The sequence below is a fragment of the Colius striatus genome, chromosome 7 (genome assembly GCF_028858725.1).
Source record: "Colius striatus isolate bColStr4 chromosome 7, bColStr4.1.hap1, whole genome shotgun sequence".
Taxonomy (NCBI): Eukaryota; Metazoa; Chordata; class Aves; order Coliiformes; family Coliidae; genus Colius; species Colius striatus.
The window spans coordinates 39,215,544-39,233,156 of record NC_084765.1 but is presented as its reverse complement, the minus strand read 5'-3'; the positions used below and the strand labels follow the sequence as shown (position 1 = coordinate 39,233,156).

The window sequence follows — 17,613 nt, the reverse complement described above, 5'->3', positions numbered from 1 at the left end:
AGCTGTTTTCAAGGCAGATTAAAAGATTTTTCAATGTTTGGATTCAACTCAAGAGCTTTATCTAATGCATACTTTGCATTTGAGTATTTGTTGAATTAGAAATTTAATAGAGCAGCTGAGCATTTTAAAACCTTTTGGAAGATGTGAAAAAGGGATGTGAACTCTAGCACACCCTGTAAAACATAAATTTCTTACCAAAAGAATATGTTATTCATGTGCTCTGTACATTAGGTCAATTATTACTCACTTTCTTTGGAGAATAACCAAGTGCCTCCACCCTTTATAACAGAGCACTGTAATCAACTGTAGTAAGAACAGCAGAATTATTCTCATACACATTGGTGGCTCAGGCCCTAGCTCAAGAAGACTTAAATAGTAAGAGACTAAGATGGATTTGCCTTTACCTTTATTTTTTTTTAAAGAAGGGAAGAAACCAAAGTTTCCTTGTATGTCTCTGTAAATAATTTAAGTTTCACACAAATGAGGGGGAAAAAAAATCATAAAAAGGAATGCTTTAAATTGGCCCTCCAATTTAAACATTTTTGTTATTTACTGTCAAATTCCATGAACATTTTGACACCAATGCTTCTTTTATTATACAACTTTCATTTCCACTTACCCAATTTAACCTCTCATCTTCCTTGCAGTCAGCAGCTGTACAAAGCATTTTTTTTGTACTGACATCAGCAAGTGTCTGAGTGCTAGTGCTAGACTTAAAATACCTTCTAAAACCATGAGTTTTTTTATTGAATTTGGAACTGAGTTTGATACAACTTGTTCTGTTAGTTTAATATAGTATCACCTTTCATGGAACCATATCTTGTTGAGTTCCTGCTGGGTCCTGAGAGTTGAAATAGCACAAGGTTTAATGCATGGCACTTAACTTTGCCCAGCTTGGCTCAGGCCAAGAGAAGCATTTCAAATTATTTAGACAACCACACAGATTAAATACCCAGCAAGATAGCTTGCTAAGTCATTCATCATTTGCCATTCCTGGACTGTGCTTGTGTCTAGCAATGTTTTTACTACAAGAGCCATTCAGATGAATGGAATGTACATCTCTGCTGGGTTTCCCCTGCCCAAGCAGCAGTCTAAGTTTCTCAACCTGCCTTCAATGCTCTCTGCCTGAGATGTAGGAAAACTACTTGGCTAGACACCCTCTACCATCTTCTTCTCACCTGTCTTTCCCCCTCACCTGCTTCTCTTGCTTTTTCTTCATGAGCCCTATAATTCTACCCAATCTGGCATATTAAAATATTATCCTTTCCATATCTCAATCCCTCAAAAAGCTCACAAATTGTCCTCTTACTCCTTTACTGATCACTTCAGGAATCAAGTAACTGAAATAATTCACACCTGTGGTGCAACTAAATTCCAGACATAGTTATCTGCATCATTAAATTATGTCTTATCTTAAAGGTTATTGGAGTCCACGTCATCTAAAATTGATTCTCCTTTCACAGCTAGGTATTACTTATCTTGTTTTTAACTGCTCATTTCATTTTTGCCTTTAAAACTTGAAGTGTGGAAGTCATTTTTTGACCCTGTGGTTTCTTTTGAAGCCTGTATTAATCCAACTGTAAAGCTGTCATACTACCATTTTACAAATCTCTCCAAGTTACCACCCATACTGTCCCATCGGGACACAGAGATTCTCATAAAGGCTTTCATCATATCCCAGCAGGACAATTATAATTCATTGCTTGCTGGTTTTACTATTACCTCTTATAAACATTTCAAGCTCAAGTAGTAGTATGTCACTGTACTGCTCAACTGAACTAAGACATTTGGAGACATTATTCCAGCACTGAGACTAGTCCAATGGCCCTTGAAGAAGCAGTTCAAGGTGTCTCAGTTAAAGATCTGTCTTAATTGCACTTTGAAGAAAGCATACAGCATGTTCTTTCCACTGTATGTTTACTTCTTCATTTCTTACTGTAGTTCTCAGAAACTTGAGCAGACACAGGAGCATCAGAGATCCAAAAATTCCCATCAATGAGGGACTCAATTTTCTCCTAAATCAGGTGAAATTATCAGTTGAGTACCTATTAGGTCTCCCCATCTTTGTGGTGAAAGTGATAAGCAGATAAGTACAGCCAGTGTCAAGTGCAAACAAGTGAGAATTCCCCTCACAGTGTAGCTACCAGTGTTACTAGGAGTTATAACCATTCCCTATCCCACACCCCATGAACCACTGCAATTTTGTCAGCTTGTTTTATATTTTTAAACTAACTCATTTTTAGAATTTTATTAGGCAAGTAAACTAAAAATTATTAGCATAACATATGCTTTCATTTCACAGCACTCAATCAATTGCTGCCACAGGACAAACATTCTCTGGCTAGCAGAACATACAAATAAGAAAAAACCTCAAAACATCCAGGATTATGAATACTTTGACAATGGTAGCACTGGATCTTCTTTACATGGCTAGCAGGTCTGAATGATACAGTTGGAGGGATTACAAAGCAAAGACTAACGTATGTTTTAACACATTTTCCAGAAGGTAACTGGACATAGCCCCGGGAAACCTGCTCTAGCTGAGCCTGCTCGGGCAAGGGAATTGGACTAGATGATCTCAAGAAGTCCCTTCCACCCTAAGCAATTTTCTAAGCTGAACTACTGTTAGAAACTATCCTCCCTCCCCTGTAATTCTTAGGCTCTATTTTTTAAATAATGTAAAGACATTCCTTGATGGGTAGGAGTCACCTCCTATAGCAGAGGTGCATTTTAGTATGCTGTCTGGTTTGGATGGAGATAAACAGATTTCCCCAGCCCTGCTGAAAACTCATCTATCAAGAGATTGAACAGAGCCATTGTAAGCAGTGAGACCAATGTAAAAGGACTTACAGCAAAAACTGATGGCTTAAGTTGGAGACCAAGGAGCACTAAGAAAGTGCTGTTTATTCAGAAACAAGGACAAAAAATGGTAGATCTAAAAATACCATTGAATTTATTACCATTGCTGCAATGCCAGCAATAATCCTTCCCCTGCTTCAGCACAGTGGAGTGGGGGCTTTGTTCCATGCTGAGCATAGTAGTGCAGGATAAAAGCATCAGCCACCAGCCACCACTTCCCTGAGGAGGCAAGAACTGCAAGCATACAGGTTTCTGCCGAGTTTGTGTTTCCCTATGACTGTCAGCACCTCTGTATTGGAACGAAAAGCATCAGAAGGTCACAGCTGACCATTTATCCCGAGGGGTAAGGTGGAAATGGGGAGAGCACTGAAGCTCTCAGCAAGCATTAGATAAACCTTGCAAAAAAAATATAAATGAGGAGGACAGGGCCACTAGAAAACATGACTAAGGTCATTTGGTAAGCCAGGTTTACCTGAATGAAATGTTTTTTAAACCCAGTGACACACTAAGTTAAACATTCAGGACCAAGGAAAACAGTGTGGAGGCCACCTCTTCAGAATGGAACCTGTAACCTGAATCACATCACCATGAAAAGAAATTAAGATTATGGCACAGCAGACTGCAGTTAAGTTAACCTACCTGTGCTAGTTTAGCCTGGATAATACCTGCAATAGTAGATGTGTGTCTGTTGACAGAGAAGACCACAATCAAAAATGGTGTGTTTACAAGGTTTTGTATTTCTTTTCATAAAATACAAAACCATATGTGTATGTATGAGTGTACACATATACCTGCACTTTCTTAACTTTCATTCTTTTTTAAAATTATCCCTAGCCTTTGCACATCTTCCCACAAAGAGAAATCTCAAATCTTGGTTTCTTTATGCACAGAAATTCCACTTTTTTTCCAAAAGGAACTTCTTCTGGATAAGGAGTGTAAAGCTAGGCTCTGTTTTACAGCAGAGCAGAATCTGGAGAGTGATGTTTCTTAGAGCTCCTTTCTTTTCAGACCTTATTTAGGCCTCTTTTCTTTTCCTGCAGCATTTCTCTAGAGTGCCAAACAGTGCAAGCTGTCACCAAAAAAGAAAAACATGAAACCACTCAATCATTGTGAATTCTGAAGGGCCACTGGAAGTGTGGATGTGACTGTCCTTCCACAGCTGCTCTTAGGTAATTGTTTCCTACAACTTTTTGCAACTTCTATGCTGAGACAGGGTATCAGGTATCTTTGTAAATCTCACAGTTTATTTTAGAAATTTTTTCATTTTTACAGAGATCTCACCAACTCTGTTACCAATATGTTGCAAGGAAACTTATATGTGACAAAACAGTTGCACTGACTATTTTGAGCACCTCTGCTTAAGAAGCGTTTTCATTTGCATTTTACAGCTGACCTACATAAAAGAATTGTTTTACTTGGAAATGCCCTTCTCAGTTTATCCTTGAATTAAGTACACTCTATGATGTTTTAAAAGAGGCTCTTTTTCCTTTGTTAGAACTGATCACCGTGAGAGTTGTAGATCACTTTAAAAAACAATGAGAAAATGAAGTCCATAATACAAACTTGTCTGTGGCAACATCCATACTGACATTTGATCCTTTCTGTTGCAACTGTAACAAAAAATTTCAGCTTACCAGCTCAATAAGAAAAAAACATATGAATGGAAAACATTCAGATAAAATTTCAGGGTGATTCACAAGGAAAACATTTGTTTTCACTGTAACAAATGAAAGGATTTCAGGTAGTTGTGCTTTCTTATATCAAAACATATTGCAGCCCAGAGAAGGAGGAACTATTTTCTCCATAAATGGCTAAATAGGCACTGTTAGGTAAGTTCTCAGCTGCATTTACTCATTCTCTGTATCACGTTCAAAGCCAGGAGTCATCATTTTGAAAGTACCTGTTCTATGAAGGGCTCCAGGAGCAATTAACTGTGCTCAGCTATTTTGTGTTCTACAAATGTTATACTGAACCAGGAATTGAGAGTTGACTGAAATTAGAAAAATAGGCACGTTATGATGGTTCTAAGAGAGAGAGAACATCTTGAAGACCCTCATTCTGAAGGCCTCAAATGCAACACCATGCTGCAGTGACAACCAAACTCTGACTCAATAAATGCTGACTCAACCTTTTCACACACAAAAAAAATCTGACTCTCATGATACAACACGAGCCACATTCTTCCCCATTCTCCCTGGAGCACAGATCTGGCAGTGCAGACTATTCAGGGCAGTTATATCTTTCACTTGCCTGCACTGTGTATATAAAAGTCATATCTGTATTAGTATAACATCCCACAACCAAACAAACAGACATCTCCTTGTGTATATAACTTCAGCAAAATCTCTTGATGAAAGCACAGGCCTCCACTTTTCATTTCTTCGGACACTACAAGGCAGATCACACGTGCCAGGCACAAACAAAGCCAGCGCTTCAGTTCAGCCCCTGTCTGCAATGAAAGCAGAACTGAATTTCTTGTATGGCAAACACGTGCCACAGGCTGCCAGCACACCTTGGGGTAGGCATCAAGTTCAACAGCAAAGCTGTATGCAGTACCAGAATGATCTCAGTGATTCTCACAAGTCTCTTCAATGTCCCACGTGCTAGAATCAAATCTTACAGATCAGAACAACACAGTTATTAAAATGCTTGCAGTATATTTTATGCCAAAATATTAATTTTGAACATGAATATATCATATGGAGTCCTCAGTTTGTGACTAATTTTTTATGCCTCTCCACTGCTACAACTAAAATCAAAGCAAAACAAAGTGCATATACCACCTTGCTGTTCATCTCAAGGTTAGTGCTCTTAGCAGCCAATGAAAAAGGCATGGAAATACACAAAGGGCTGCCAAATAGCTGAATTCAAACTTTGGATTTGGATTTGTTTGACTGAAATCAAAACTCAATTTGGAACAAAATGTAAATGTTCAGCTTCATGTACAAAAGTTGGAGCCTTTGCATCCCACAAGAGACCTAAGCCCATATGCATTGAATCATTTATGGATCTTGACTAAGCTTTAAGCATATGTCTGAAGAAGTATTTTAAAACCTGCTATGTAATATTTTGAGATGCACAAAACATGGAGCAAGCGACACAGGACCCTTGATTTTCAAGGAGCAGAACAATGGATAAAAACCTTCACATACACAAGATCCTAACAATGCTTTTTTTGTGTTAGATACCAGACTGACAATAGCACTCAGATAGTTCTGATCCAGAGATCTATTGATTATATTTCTAAGTATTATAAACCATCTTAAATCACACATTGTTATTCTGCAGAGGCTGACTTCACCATTAAGCTGCAGCTTCAGTTTTACAGACTAAAAAACTCCTCATCCATTTATCTCAGTCTTTTGGACTGGATAACCCAGACATTGATACTGAATTTTTGTTTTCAAACTGAAAGACATCAAGTGTGACAACATGTATTAAAATTAAAGACAGGAAGACATCCCTCTGTGACCAAATATATTTTATCTCCAGTCTCAAGACATCTTTCATAATTTTTCAGGATGGAAATGGTGTGCAAGAATATTTAGTCCAGGCCTTCAATCTTAGCCATCCTTTAGTTTGCTGCTATAATACTGTACATGCATTCATGTTACAGGGCTGCAGAAACTACATGTCTATGTCAACAGATGTGTTTCTTGGAAGACAGCTACAGAAATCAAGTTTATTCTAATGTTTGCCAGCTACCATATGCTGCAATACTACTTTAAATGCAACATAAGGCTTTGGGAACATACTTTTACTGCTATCTACACTTTGTTATTTACTTTCCATTTAGACTAAATACCAGAGACGGGGCACACTAAGGGGTGCAGTGTCCTCTTTGTGAAAACATTCTACCCGTTGTAATATTCAGAAAGGAAAAAAATACACACAGCACTACACTGCTATCGACCACTTTCAGCAGCTGCCCTTTCATAGAGAGGCTTTGGGAAAGATATTTTTACATATGGCATTAATTCTGGGAACTTTTAATAATGGCCAAATATAATTAAAAATTATGCAAAAAATCCTGCCATGAAGAGAGCAGCACAGAAACGACTCTGTTTGAAGAAAAAGCAATCATTTGCACATATTCTGAGTCCAGAAAAAAACAAAACACACGTGGTACGGTTTTAATATTTGTACTACATCAGGCCCAATTCTGCTCCTATGAGAAGCGAGTGGCAAAACTCCAAAATGCAGCAGGATTGAGCCCCTGATGTTGTCACAAGCATTCAAATAAACAAACAGGGCTGTAACACATTCTAAGCTTCCACTGTATTCCTCTAAATGGATCCAGACAGAAAGAGAAAAGCACTTTTCATTGCATATTTGCCATACAAGGGTAACAACAGCATACAATTTTATATCATACAGAATTCACTCAAAGTATAATCATCCAAATGTCCAAAAGGAAACATTCAAAAAGTCAAGCAAGCTTTTATGCACAAGATTGGAAGACATAGTTCTAACAAATCCAATAGGGGATATTTGATCTCTCAGAGCTTCTAACCATTTCTTCCTCTGGACTTTGACAAAGTGCACGACATAGGGATGTTTTCACATGACCCAAATGTGAACATCTCCATAGCAAGCTAAATCCCCTAGGCTCTTTTACAGACAATAAAAAGAGCTGACAATGTTCTGAATCATCCTCAGGGGAACATAAGATAAGTCTCTTCTCTCAATCTATTCAGCAACTCTAAAAAGAACTGCAGAATCTGTAACTTAAGTTATTCAGCACTAAAAGTCAAATGGTATAAAGATGGCATCCAGTTTTTTAACCAGTAGAAGAAATTTTGCTTTGCTTCCGTGTTCGTTTTCTGTTACTTGTGATTTCTTTTCTTTAACAATATGACTAAATGAAACACTAAAAGCTGAATGCACCACTCAGATCTCAACTGACTCTGAAGGTTTAGGTCAAAATCCAGCAAGATCCTTAAGCACTTGCATAATTTCAGGTACATTGGCATCTCAGGTTTAAGTTTAAATGCATGTCAAAGCCCATCATTGGATCACAGCCAGAGAACTCAGCATCTTCCATGAAATCCATGAAATATTTTCCTTTCTGGACTACATATTTTAAATGTGTCTTAAAGTGCTGTGGGAAGAATTTTCAAGTCCACTACACTTTTACTGGTTAGCTTATTACACACATACACACACAGAGAATCTTAAGGGTTGGAAAGGACCTCAAAAAATCATCTAGTCCAACCCCTCTGCCAAAGCAGGACCTTACGTCAAGTTCACCTTTTTTATGAACATTATCCCACAAAAAGACAGGCCTGTTGTACTTATGATACACCTGCCTATACTTGACAGTACACCCAGAGGCTTCCTCTGCTCTGGAAAGGTGCCAAACACCATTCACAAGATCTTAGAAGCTAATGATACATGTGTACTGCTTTTGATCGTGCTACAGTTATCAATCCACTCTGACAAGGGGTATCTCGCCAGTAACGTGGTACACACTCCCACAGCATGAAGAGGAACTCCATTGATAATAATGAATCTAAAAATTCCTATTGTTGACGGTTTATACCATCATTAACACTTCTGAGACACACAAAATTTGTGTGCTAAAACCATCCAAGGCCAGTTGCTACCCTCTGAAAGAACGACTCAATAAATACATACAAGTAGACCACAAATTTGATGGACTTTGCTGAACTGTGGGTCTTTCACCAGATATAGCCCTTTCAGTGTGCATTTGTTTGAAGCTATTGACCTACATAGAACTCTTAAAGATCTTCATTAACAATCATATGGCCACCATTTACTGAGGTTAATAACAATCAGGCTAATCCATATTATAAATATGGACCAAATGCACGGAAAAAATACTTAAAAATGGTAGACACAGAACTAAACAACTTGCCTCTGGATGTAAGAAGCTGGTAACTTTGACACAACCACCTGCAACATTTTAATTGTTTTTCATATTGAGTTAATGGAATAATCCCCATGACTCTGGTTGCCTCAACATTCGAGACAGTTATAAGCTATGACATATGCAGCAAAGGCTGGAATATTCTTTGGTCTGTGACATACGTGCCACAAACACTCTGTGACTGTTACTATTAATTGATGCTTGTAGAGAAAAGCACTGCGTGATACAAGCAGTAAATTACTTACATCACTGTTAGCTTGTGGCATGGTATAACCCAGAAGTCAAACCACAGCCAAACAGATGGAGAATGTGCATGCCACAAAAATGTATCATTTCACATTACATTTATGTCCAGAAACGGTGTTTTCAAAACATTCTCCTGCTTCCCCAGAAAAGGGATAGTTTAAGAGACTATTTCTCCTGAGCAACATCCTCTTTGTTCCCCCCTTCACACATAGAGATGCTTTGGTTCTGTTTTGTTCTTCACCCCATCCCCTGACTCCTTTTTCCTAATAAAGACAGAATTTTACTCTACAAGGCATGAATCTTGTCAATGTACTGGATAACATCCATCCACATATACATCAGAAGCCCACCAGGGAGTGTCACAAATCCACATAACTTGCCAAAGCTAGATTCAAAATATGGACCTCTTACTTAGCTGACAGATGTGTAAAATCATCCGCAGCCAGACAACTCCCTCGTGACCACACAGGTGCATGTGCTGAACAATGCAAGTTATTCTGAGGAAGATCAACACTAGCTTATACTTGAAAAGTTATCTTCATTAAAAGTTTTTTTGATAGCACAATGTGATTCTGAGACCAAAAACCACCACACCCTTTTTAGAGGAGGGGAACATATTAGCTCAGCTAGGTAGAGAGGCTGCAGGAAATCTCTATGAAAGAAGCCAAATTGCAGAGGTTTTCTTGAAAGATTTGACTATCATTTGGCCTCATTACTGCAATGGGCATTAGCCAGAAATACTACAGCTCATTAATGTCTATTTTCTCTTAAATTGATGACTGTAGAATCAAATACATGTTCTAAGTAAAAACTGCCTATGGACAAGGCACAGCAGCTACAGATTTCCATCTCAATTGTGCTCAGTAAGATGCATGGGATTTCATGACGGCATGATTTGGCTCAAAAGGCTCTGTGTCACTGGTTTCTCACTCCATCCAACACGAGGCAGGAGCCCCAAAGGACAGGACTGAAGCTGTTAGCAGGCTACAGCCTTGAAACTTGCCCTAATGAGATGGAGTTAAACTAGTCCCAGATCAGGCAACATAAAAGCAGCATTGAACAGTCTTCTGAACTTGCACTTTACACCACCTCACCAGACTGAAGTCTCAAAACCTTCACCTATGGAGAAGCAGCAGTCATTGCTTGAAACTCAAAGTCTCTGCAGGAATATTCAGGACATTCTTTAGCTGTAAAACCTTTACTCTCTTCAAATTTAGGACTTTTAACCTAATTTTCCATTCCTCTTATTCCAGTCCAACAGTGAGATCCCAAGATTCAGAACAGAGCCACTTTTCAATCTTCAGAAAAAACTCCACCATTAGTTTGAAGTGCTTTTAAAACATCTGAGCAGACAAACAGCAAGACTTCACACAGTGCCAACACAGCGAGTTTATCTGCTGTAGGGAGTACAGGAAACACCTGCTTCATCCTACCATCTGCTTTAGCACAGAATTAAAAGCTTTGCCCCAATAAGATTTGTTATTCTGCATCACTCACCTATGCTGCTCAAGTAAAAAAGGCCAAGCATTACTCCAGTTGACCACCAACAGTGCTGATCATCTGATACACTCACTGACAGAACTTTCATGTGCTAAGCACATCGCCTCCACACAAGCCCAGAATCAGGTTAATGTCTATTATATCCCAAGTTCACAGATATGTCATACAACCTACTGTATGAATAGTATGGATGAATTTCTAACTCAACAGGTCAATTGACAGCTCTAACAAATGATTTTTTTGTTCTTTTTAATATTACAAAATTCGACAGAAGGCTTATACCTAAATGTAGCTCACTATCTCTCTCTCTCAAATGAACCATTAAATTGGTTTCATAACCCTGAAAAAAAACCCCACATATACCAGATAAGACAGCTGGTATAGCATGTTTTCATCTGGAAATAGCTATGATTATCACCATGGATATGGAAATAAAAGCTAAAATTGATAACAATAAATCCACACAAAGTGCAGATAAGAATTGAATAAACTCTGCCAAAGTATAACATTCCAAAAACAACAGTAAGATGCTGCTTATCATTGGTAAGCCAATGTATCAGAGCTACCTGAAAGGAGCTTTTCTGATGACCTAGACACTGAAGTTTCAGTGAAAACACTTATGAGTATTTTGTATTTGCCACCTTTTCCATTGAAGTGTTATCATAGCAAACTGCAAAGGCCTGAATCGGTTACATGTGTGTTTCGTTCCAGCCTCTACCCTTATGAAGCTCATATATTGCTAAAAATGCTACTTAAAAGTTATTTTCAGTCTCATAAATATGTAAAGGGTGTCGGGGGATGGAGTCAGGCTCTTCTCAATAATGTCCAATGATAGGACAAGATGCAACAGACACAAACTGGAACATAAGAGATTTGAAAGAAACATAAGGAAGAACTTCTTCACAGTGAGGGTGATGGGGCACTGAACGGGCTTCCCAGCTTGGTTGTGGAGTCTCCTTCTCTGGAGATGTTCAAAACCCACCTGGATGAGTTCCTGTGTTGCCTACTCTAGGTGGTCCTGCTCTGGCAGGGGGGTTGGACTAGATGATCTTTCGAGGTCCCTTCCAACTCCCTTAATGTTCTGTGAAAACTAAATCAAATCAACTCAACTATAGATTAGAATAGTTGAGTTCATAATATGTCAACAACTCTATTGTTAAAAGTAATTAAATGGAGATTTTTTTGCCGCAGGAAAAGAAAAATGGTAAACCTACTCGGTAAATCTACTGTAAACTGAAGAACTCACCACTAAAATCATACCAATCAATGCATGTGAGACATAAAAATTACAAAAGGGATTAAATGTTTGTTTTTAAAGCCATGCTAAAGTTTCCTTCTCATTGAAAATGCCATTTATCACCGTTTCCATTTGTGATATTCCATAATTATTATCTCCACAATTTTCTTAGACTGTAGTTTTCAGTAAAGCTTCCTTACTTTGCATTCTACAAAAGCCTTAATTCTATATTACCTTATTCGTAGACAACAATAAAAGATCACTACGAAATACTTTATTTCATACTACTATTTAAGTATTTTTTAAGTTACTACTAGGGAAGCTGGAACATCACATTACTTCCACAACTTTAGAGCCCATACCTCTTTCACACTGGGGTCCAGTAAAGCCATATGTGCAAGCACATCGGTTTGGAGCCACACATCTCCCTCCATTTAGGCATCCATTTTCACAGACAGCTGTATCAGAGGGAAAGCAAAAGTATTATTGAGCTAGTTTCAAAAAGACATGAAGGTATGTACTTGACCAGCTTAGGTAAACTGGTAAAAATGGTAAACATAACAGGATAGGATACTTAATTTTACAGAATCTACCTATGATCTCTTCCTATTTCCTGGCCTCATTAGCATCATGAATTCATCATTTGCAAGGGGGCACAATTTAAACACAGTAACAATCGTAGCTTTTCTGATCTCTAAGAGGCTTTCTCTTTGGAATGGTTAGACAATTCTTTAATGTCAAAATTACTCTTTTTTTTTTAAACTTCCAACAAAGAAATTCTGAAACAGTAGAGATTGCAGATACAAGGTGCAGAAGAAAAGTTCACCTCTTAATCCTCATTTTTCCCTATTCAGAAGCAAATTTTAAAATGGATTTATTCCTCTATCATAACAGAAAAGCAATTAAAAGGATGTTTGCTGATGTTACATAATTTGTGCTATCAACTAAGAGAGCAAAATGTAATCAATATCTCTTTTCACTGAATTAATCCAAGACACTGTTCCCCTGTATGATGCTGTCACTCGATTCACAAGCCAGTTTTCCTCATAATAAACTCCAAAAGCAGTTGCTCTCAAAAATCATCAGAAAACATAACATTCACATGAAAAATGCAATTTGATGCTCTTTGAGTAATGTTGTTTTGTTCCATTTCACATTCACTTCAGTAGATCTTATTTATTCCCTTTTATCCACTTGATATTTCAGAGAGAAGACAGAAATGCAATTCTTCCAGATTATTAGGGCAAATTCCCACTGAAGTTCACGTAAAGTGTGCTATTGATTTTGACAGAGCACAAAAGGTTTTCATTAAATGAGCTAAACACATTAAATGAGATAAACACATTGTCAGACCAATAGTTCACTAGACAGCAACATGACAGCCTCAGTTTAAAGCAGTGTCTACATCCTTATTCAAGTTTCTTCACAGCATTCCAGCCAGAAAGAGCAAAGAGACCACCAGAGTCAGTTTGGGAGAGATTTCAAGTGGCAGATGCAGGAATGCTGTTGGCTCAGGATTGACTGAGGAAATCAAAAATATGTCAATCAACTCTAATAAGACAACATCCAAATGAGCAAAATGCATGAAGCATAGCAGCTAAGTCTGAATCAAACCCCTGCAATTAAAACACAGCTTTGTATTAAAAAGCTTAATTTTGTCTACAATAAGAAAACTGAATCCCATGTAAATTCTAAATGCATGGCCTATTGCTCTGGTGAATAGAAAGCCCTGGAGGTCAATGGGAATTATGGTAGTGTGAGAACTAGAGGATCAAGTTATATCCAATTATTGTGAACTCACACAATGTTTATTTTAACAGTCCTGATCAGAAAGAATTCACTCGGCATTCATTACAAAGTCACGTGTTTTCCTGTAAAATTCCACTGTACCTGATCAAAACCAAGCCCAACATGAGTTGAAATTTAGTGCTTAAAGGTGCCCAATCCACACTTCCAGAATTACTTCACTATATACAGTATGTAGGTTAACAAAAATGTACTTACGCTGTCCACAGTGGGTTCCTGTATATCCCTTCTGACAGAGGCAATGGTCATCACTGCAGCTACCTCCATTCATGCACCGAATGTTACAGTGTTGTACTTGAAAGGAAAACAGATTTTCCTTAGTTAAATCAAACCAGTCAGAAACACTTAACTGTCTGCTAAGGGATTTTATTCCTTTTAGTGATTGATTCTATGAACTAGAAGCCAGGATCAGAAAGCAAGGATGCATACTTTAGGGCAGATACTTAAGATGACAGTACAGAAAACAATACTGATGTACAGTTCCTAAGGAATATAGGGCATGGTGCATGAATGTAATACTACCCTTATTCACTGAAGTCAAAGGCATTTCACATGAGCATAAATCCACAGAATTTTTCTCTTAATTTGCAATGATGAGAAAAGGCTGTCAAGAAGAAAAAAGTACTAAACTGTCAGATACCACCAACAAGAGAGCCTTATAATCTGAGGAATGGGGAAGTATTAAATGGAAGCATATAAGGACACTCCTGAAGACAGCCCAGTTCTGCCAACACACACAATACTAGAAGCTAGTCTGCCCAGGTAGGACCTCTTGCATGAAAAGGAAAAATAACAGACCAATTTCCTTCTGTATGGGCTCACTACCCTGCTGCTGCTGGCTGCTGTGCTTGAATGCTGCAGAGCTCAAAGACAGCACTTCCCCAGAGCCAACAACCTTGCCCTGCAAGGAGCAGAGACAGCAGAGCAGCAGAGACACTCTCAGCTGCAGCCCCACCATTCATAACGATTAACAGGCAGATTAAGTCCCACACCAGTAAAGCCTAAAACTCTGTGCTGCCTTTTTCTAATAATAAGGACAAATATGTTTTTAACTAGACCTTGGGAACAACTTAAAAGTATTTCAGGCTCTTCATCAGGCACAGCAAAGCAGGCAGGCCTCCTAAAAAACTCCCTTTAGGTACAGGTCCTGCCGTACAACATAGCTGTGATGGCAGGTGATGCAGTAAGCAGCTGGGAAAGCTTCTCTCTTAACAGGAACCACATGAAAGGCTCCTCCCCAGATACAATTAAGGTCAGGTCAGCATTTCAACAGATCATGATGGAGCACTGGATACCTACATCGTGCTGACTGAAATGCTCAGGACAGAAATTGCATGTCCCAATAGATGCTGCTGCTAACAGATGCTATGCCAACCTGATGGTTTTTTGTTGCATAGAGTCCTTTAGCATCATTTGGCTTTTTGCAGTTCAAAAGCATGTGAATGGATTTTTTTTTTTTAAGTAGAAATAGTAATTTTATCTTTATTAGCTTCTCTAGCAATATAAATCCACAGAAGCTGAACATGCAATTGGAGAAAGGACTTTACATTATCTATAATTTAAAACACTAGTACTCTTAGTTCTTCAATTATAAAAGTAAAAACTGTATCTTACATTCCTTATGTCTAGTAGTTATGATACATCTTTGTTCTACTTTGGATGTACTTCAGTATTTCAGGCAATAAAAATGTACTAACATTCCTCAACAAAATGTAAAATTGTCTGCAAATACAGAGTGACTATCTGCTGAAGATTTTTGGACAATGTCCTAAGTAGGTCAGAAAAAGGTGTATAGTTACTTTAAAATGTGTACTTCAGCTTAGCTTCATACAATCTTAGAAAAACAGAGGGGATTACAAAAAGCATAGGAAATGATATCATCTGTCAAGCAGGGAAGGAACTTAAAAACCACAAACTGATTTCAATTAGAGCAAACTATGCCAAGAGCTAATTTCCATTCCCACATGAAGACCAAAGCCATTTAAATAGCTTGAACTACATTCAAGATAAAAAGGTTAATAGTAGCTTATATGATGATTTTCATATTATTTGTTCAAGTAAAAGTAAAGTATATTTCCCCATTTTGGGATAAGGAGTGGTTTTACACGTAACACACACACACAAAGTTTCCATAATTTGTCTTACTGCTTCTTAACGGAACTTTTCCAAGGTAAAATATTTCTTCCTCCTTTTTAACTAAAATCATTATGGGGGACTGCTGGGACAGTCTTTACTAATATGTCATCTTTATTCAAATCAGTGAGATTTCTCCCTCCATGCAAGAAAATCAGCGATGTACAGACAGTAAACTAATTATTTATTTTCTGCCCTCTTTTGAGGGAAAGTTGAAAACAGTACTTCCAAAACCTTACAGACTACACTGAAATATTACCCTTCCAAAAGTTTATAGAAACACATGTGAGGGCTGTCTGGAGTTCAGATGATGATTTTAAGATTGCATTTTTCAAAAGTAGCATATTAATGCAGGTCCAGAGTCTGTTTTCTCAGCTATATCAACAATTCCATTAATGTCAGTGGAGATATTCCAGTAAATGAAATAACCTGTTCCAAGGTATCACACTGACCGAGATTCCAGAAAAAAGCACAGAAACTATCAACTCATATAGCTTTGTCTTAACTCAGAATGCACAGGAAATGTTAACAACATGAATAAATCATTGCTTTGAACCAATTATTGTTCTATTTCAGGTCCAATTTGTAAACAGTCTGCACTGGAAACTTCCGAAGTCAAAACAGGAATAACTGCAGGAACGTAGCTTTATAAACCTGCAAAAGAGCCAACGAGACCAAATGCATCCACACATGCTTTGTGTGTGGGCAATGTTTGCACTGTTTATCAAAGTGAAACAACAAGCTGCACGCTTAAGCATAACAATCCTGACTTTTTATATATATATATTGTCAGCAAAACCCTCAGCACACCAAGAGCACCATCCCACCACAGCCACTCACAAAACACTCAGGAGCTCACCAGCCTGACGGATGGTGGCATGCATGCTGGCTATTCTGCAGTCTCAAACTAAAAAACATAAGTTGTGAGGGTCTGCAATCCTCAGATGGGAAAAACAGTGGAGCTGCCCACCCAGCAGCTCGAGGCAAGGGTACACAGCGCAGGGCTGGCTGGCGGGCACCAGGAGGAGAGGCTGCCTCTCATCTCTGTGTGCCACTGCTGAGGAAACGCTCCCAATCCTGGCTGTGCATGACGCAGGGCTTTGCCTGCCAGGAGCTGTAAACAAGGAATGACGGTCTCATCGCATCCCAGATGCTCAGCATGCTTTTTCTGTTGAGTGACTGACTCAGGAGAGATGGCAGCCAGCACCGGGACAGGGCACGGGCCTGAAGCCCTGCGTGAGGTGCTGAGAAAACCTGCAACAGCCTTGAAAACTCTGGAAACATTTAGAATTCAAGACCTTTTACCACCTCTGATAGCAGTGTATATAAAGGAAGGGGCTCCAGCTTTTACTGCCACTGAACAGACATCTCCCTCATCACCCTGAGGAGTGGCATCCTGGGGCATAAAGCCAAGGGCCCAGGCTCCAGCATCCCACACAGCAAGTGGTCTCTGAGCAAGACCTCAGTCTTTGGCTGGTGCCTCTGAGGCTGCTAGCAGGTGGAACCAAGCAGATCCCATTTTGCAGTCAGCTGGCATAACCAGTCTGTCAAAGGGGCACACACACTTGGCCCCACCAGAGCTGCCACCCAACCCACCTCTCTTTGCCTCTACCACAGCTCCCTTCCTTCAGAGACAGACCCCTCAGCAAATGCTTTCCTATTTAGGCCAACCCAAGCCATCCTGAGCAAAACAAGTTAGAAGTGAACTCAGTGGCTGAGCTCAGAGACACTTGACCCATAATCCTAGGGGCAGCGGGGAGTGCCTGACACCAAAGGAGAGACCTTCCTCCTCATTCACTCCCAGCAGTTCCAATAACATGGTAGGATCACAGGACATGTCTGCAGCAAAAACAGGGGCACAGCTGCAGCACAGACAAGGCTGCCATGGCTGATGGTACAGGAGGTAGCAGTGGAGCTGACACCACAGAACGAGTGCAGCACA

General features: G+C 39.0%; 1 protein-coding gene across 2 annotated transcripts in view; it reads right to left on the bottom strand.

The window, feature by feature from the left end:
- The window catches only part of FBN1 (fibrillin 1), a 156,998-nt gene that overhangs the window by 120,110 nt on the left and 19,275 nt on the right, over positions 1-17,613 (bottom strand). For both annotated transcript variants that reach the window (XM_061999182.1, XM_061999183.1), the window contains exons 4-5: positions 13,737-13,832; positions 12,095-12,190 (exon numbers count right to left, since the gene is read on the bottom strand). In XM_061999182.1, coding sequence (XP_061855166.1) covers positions 12,095-12,190; positions 13,737-13,832 — 192 coding nt within the window. The remainder of the gene's footprint in view (positions 1-12,094; positions 12,191-13,736; positions 13,833-17,613) is intronic.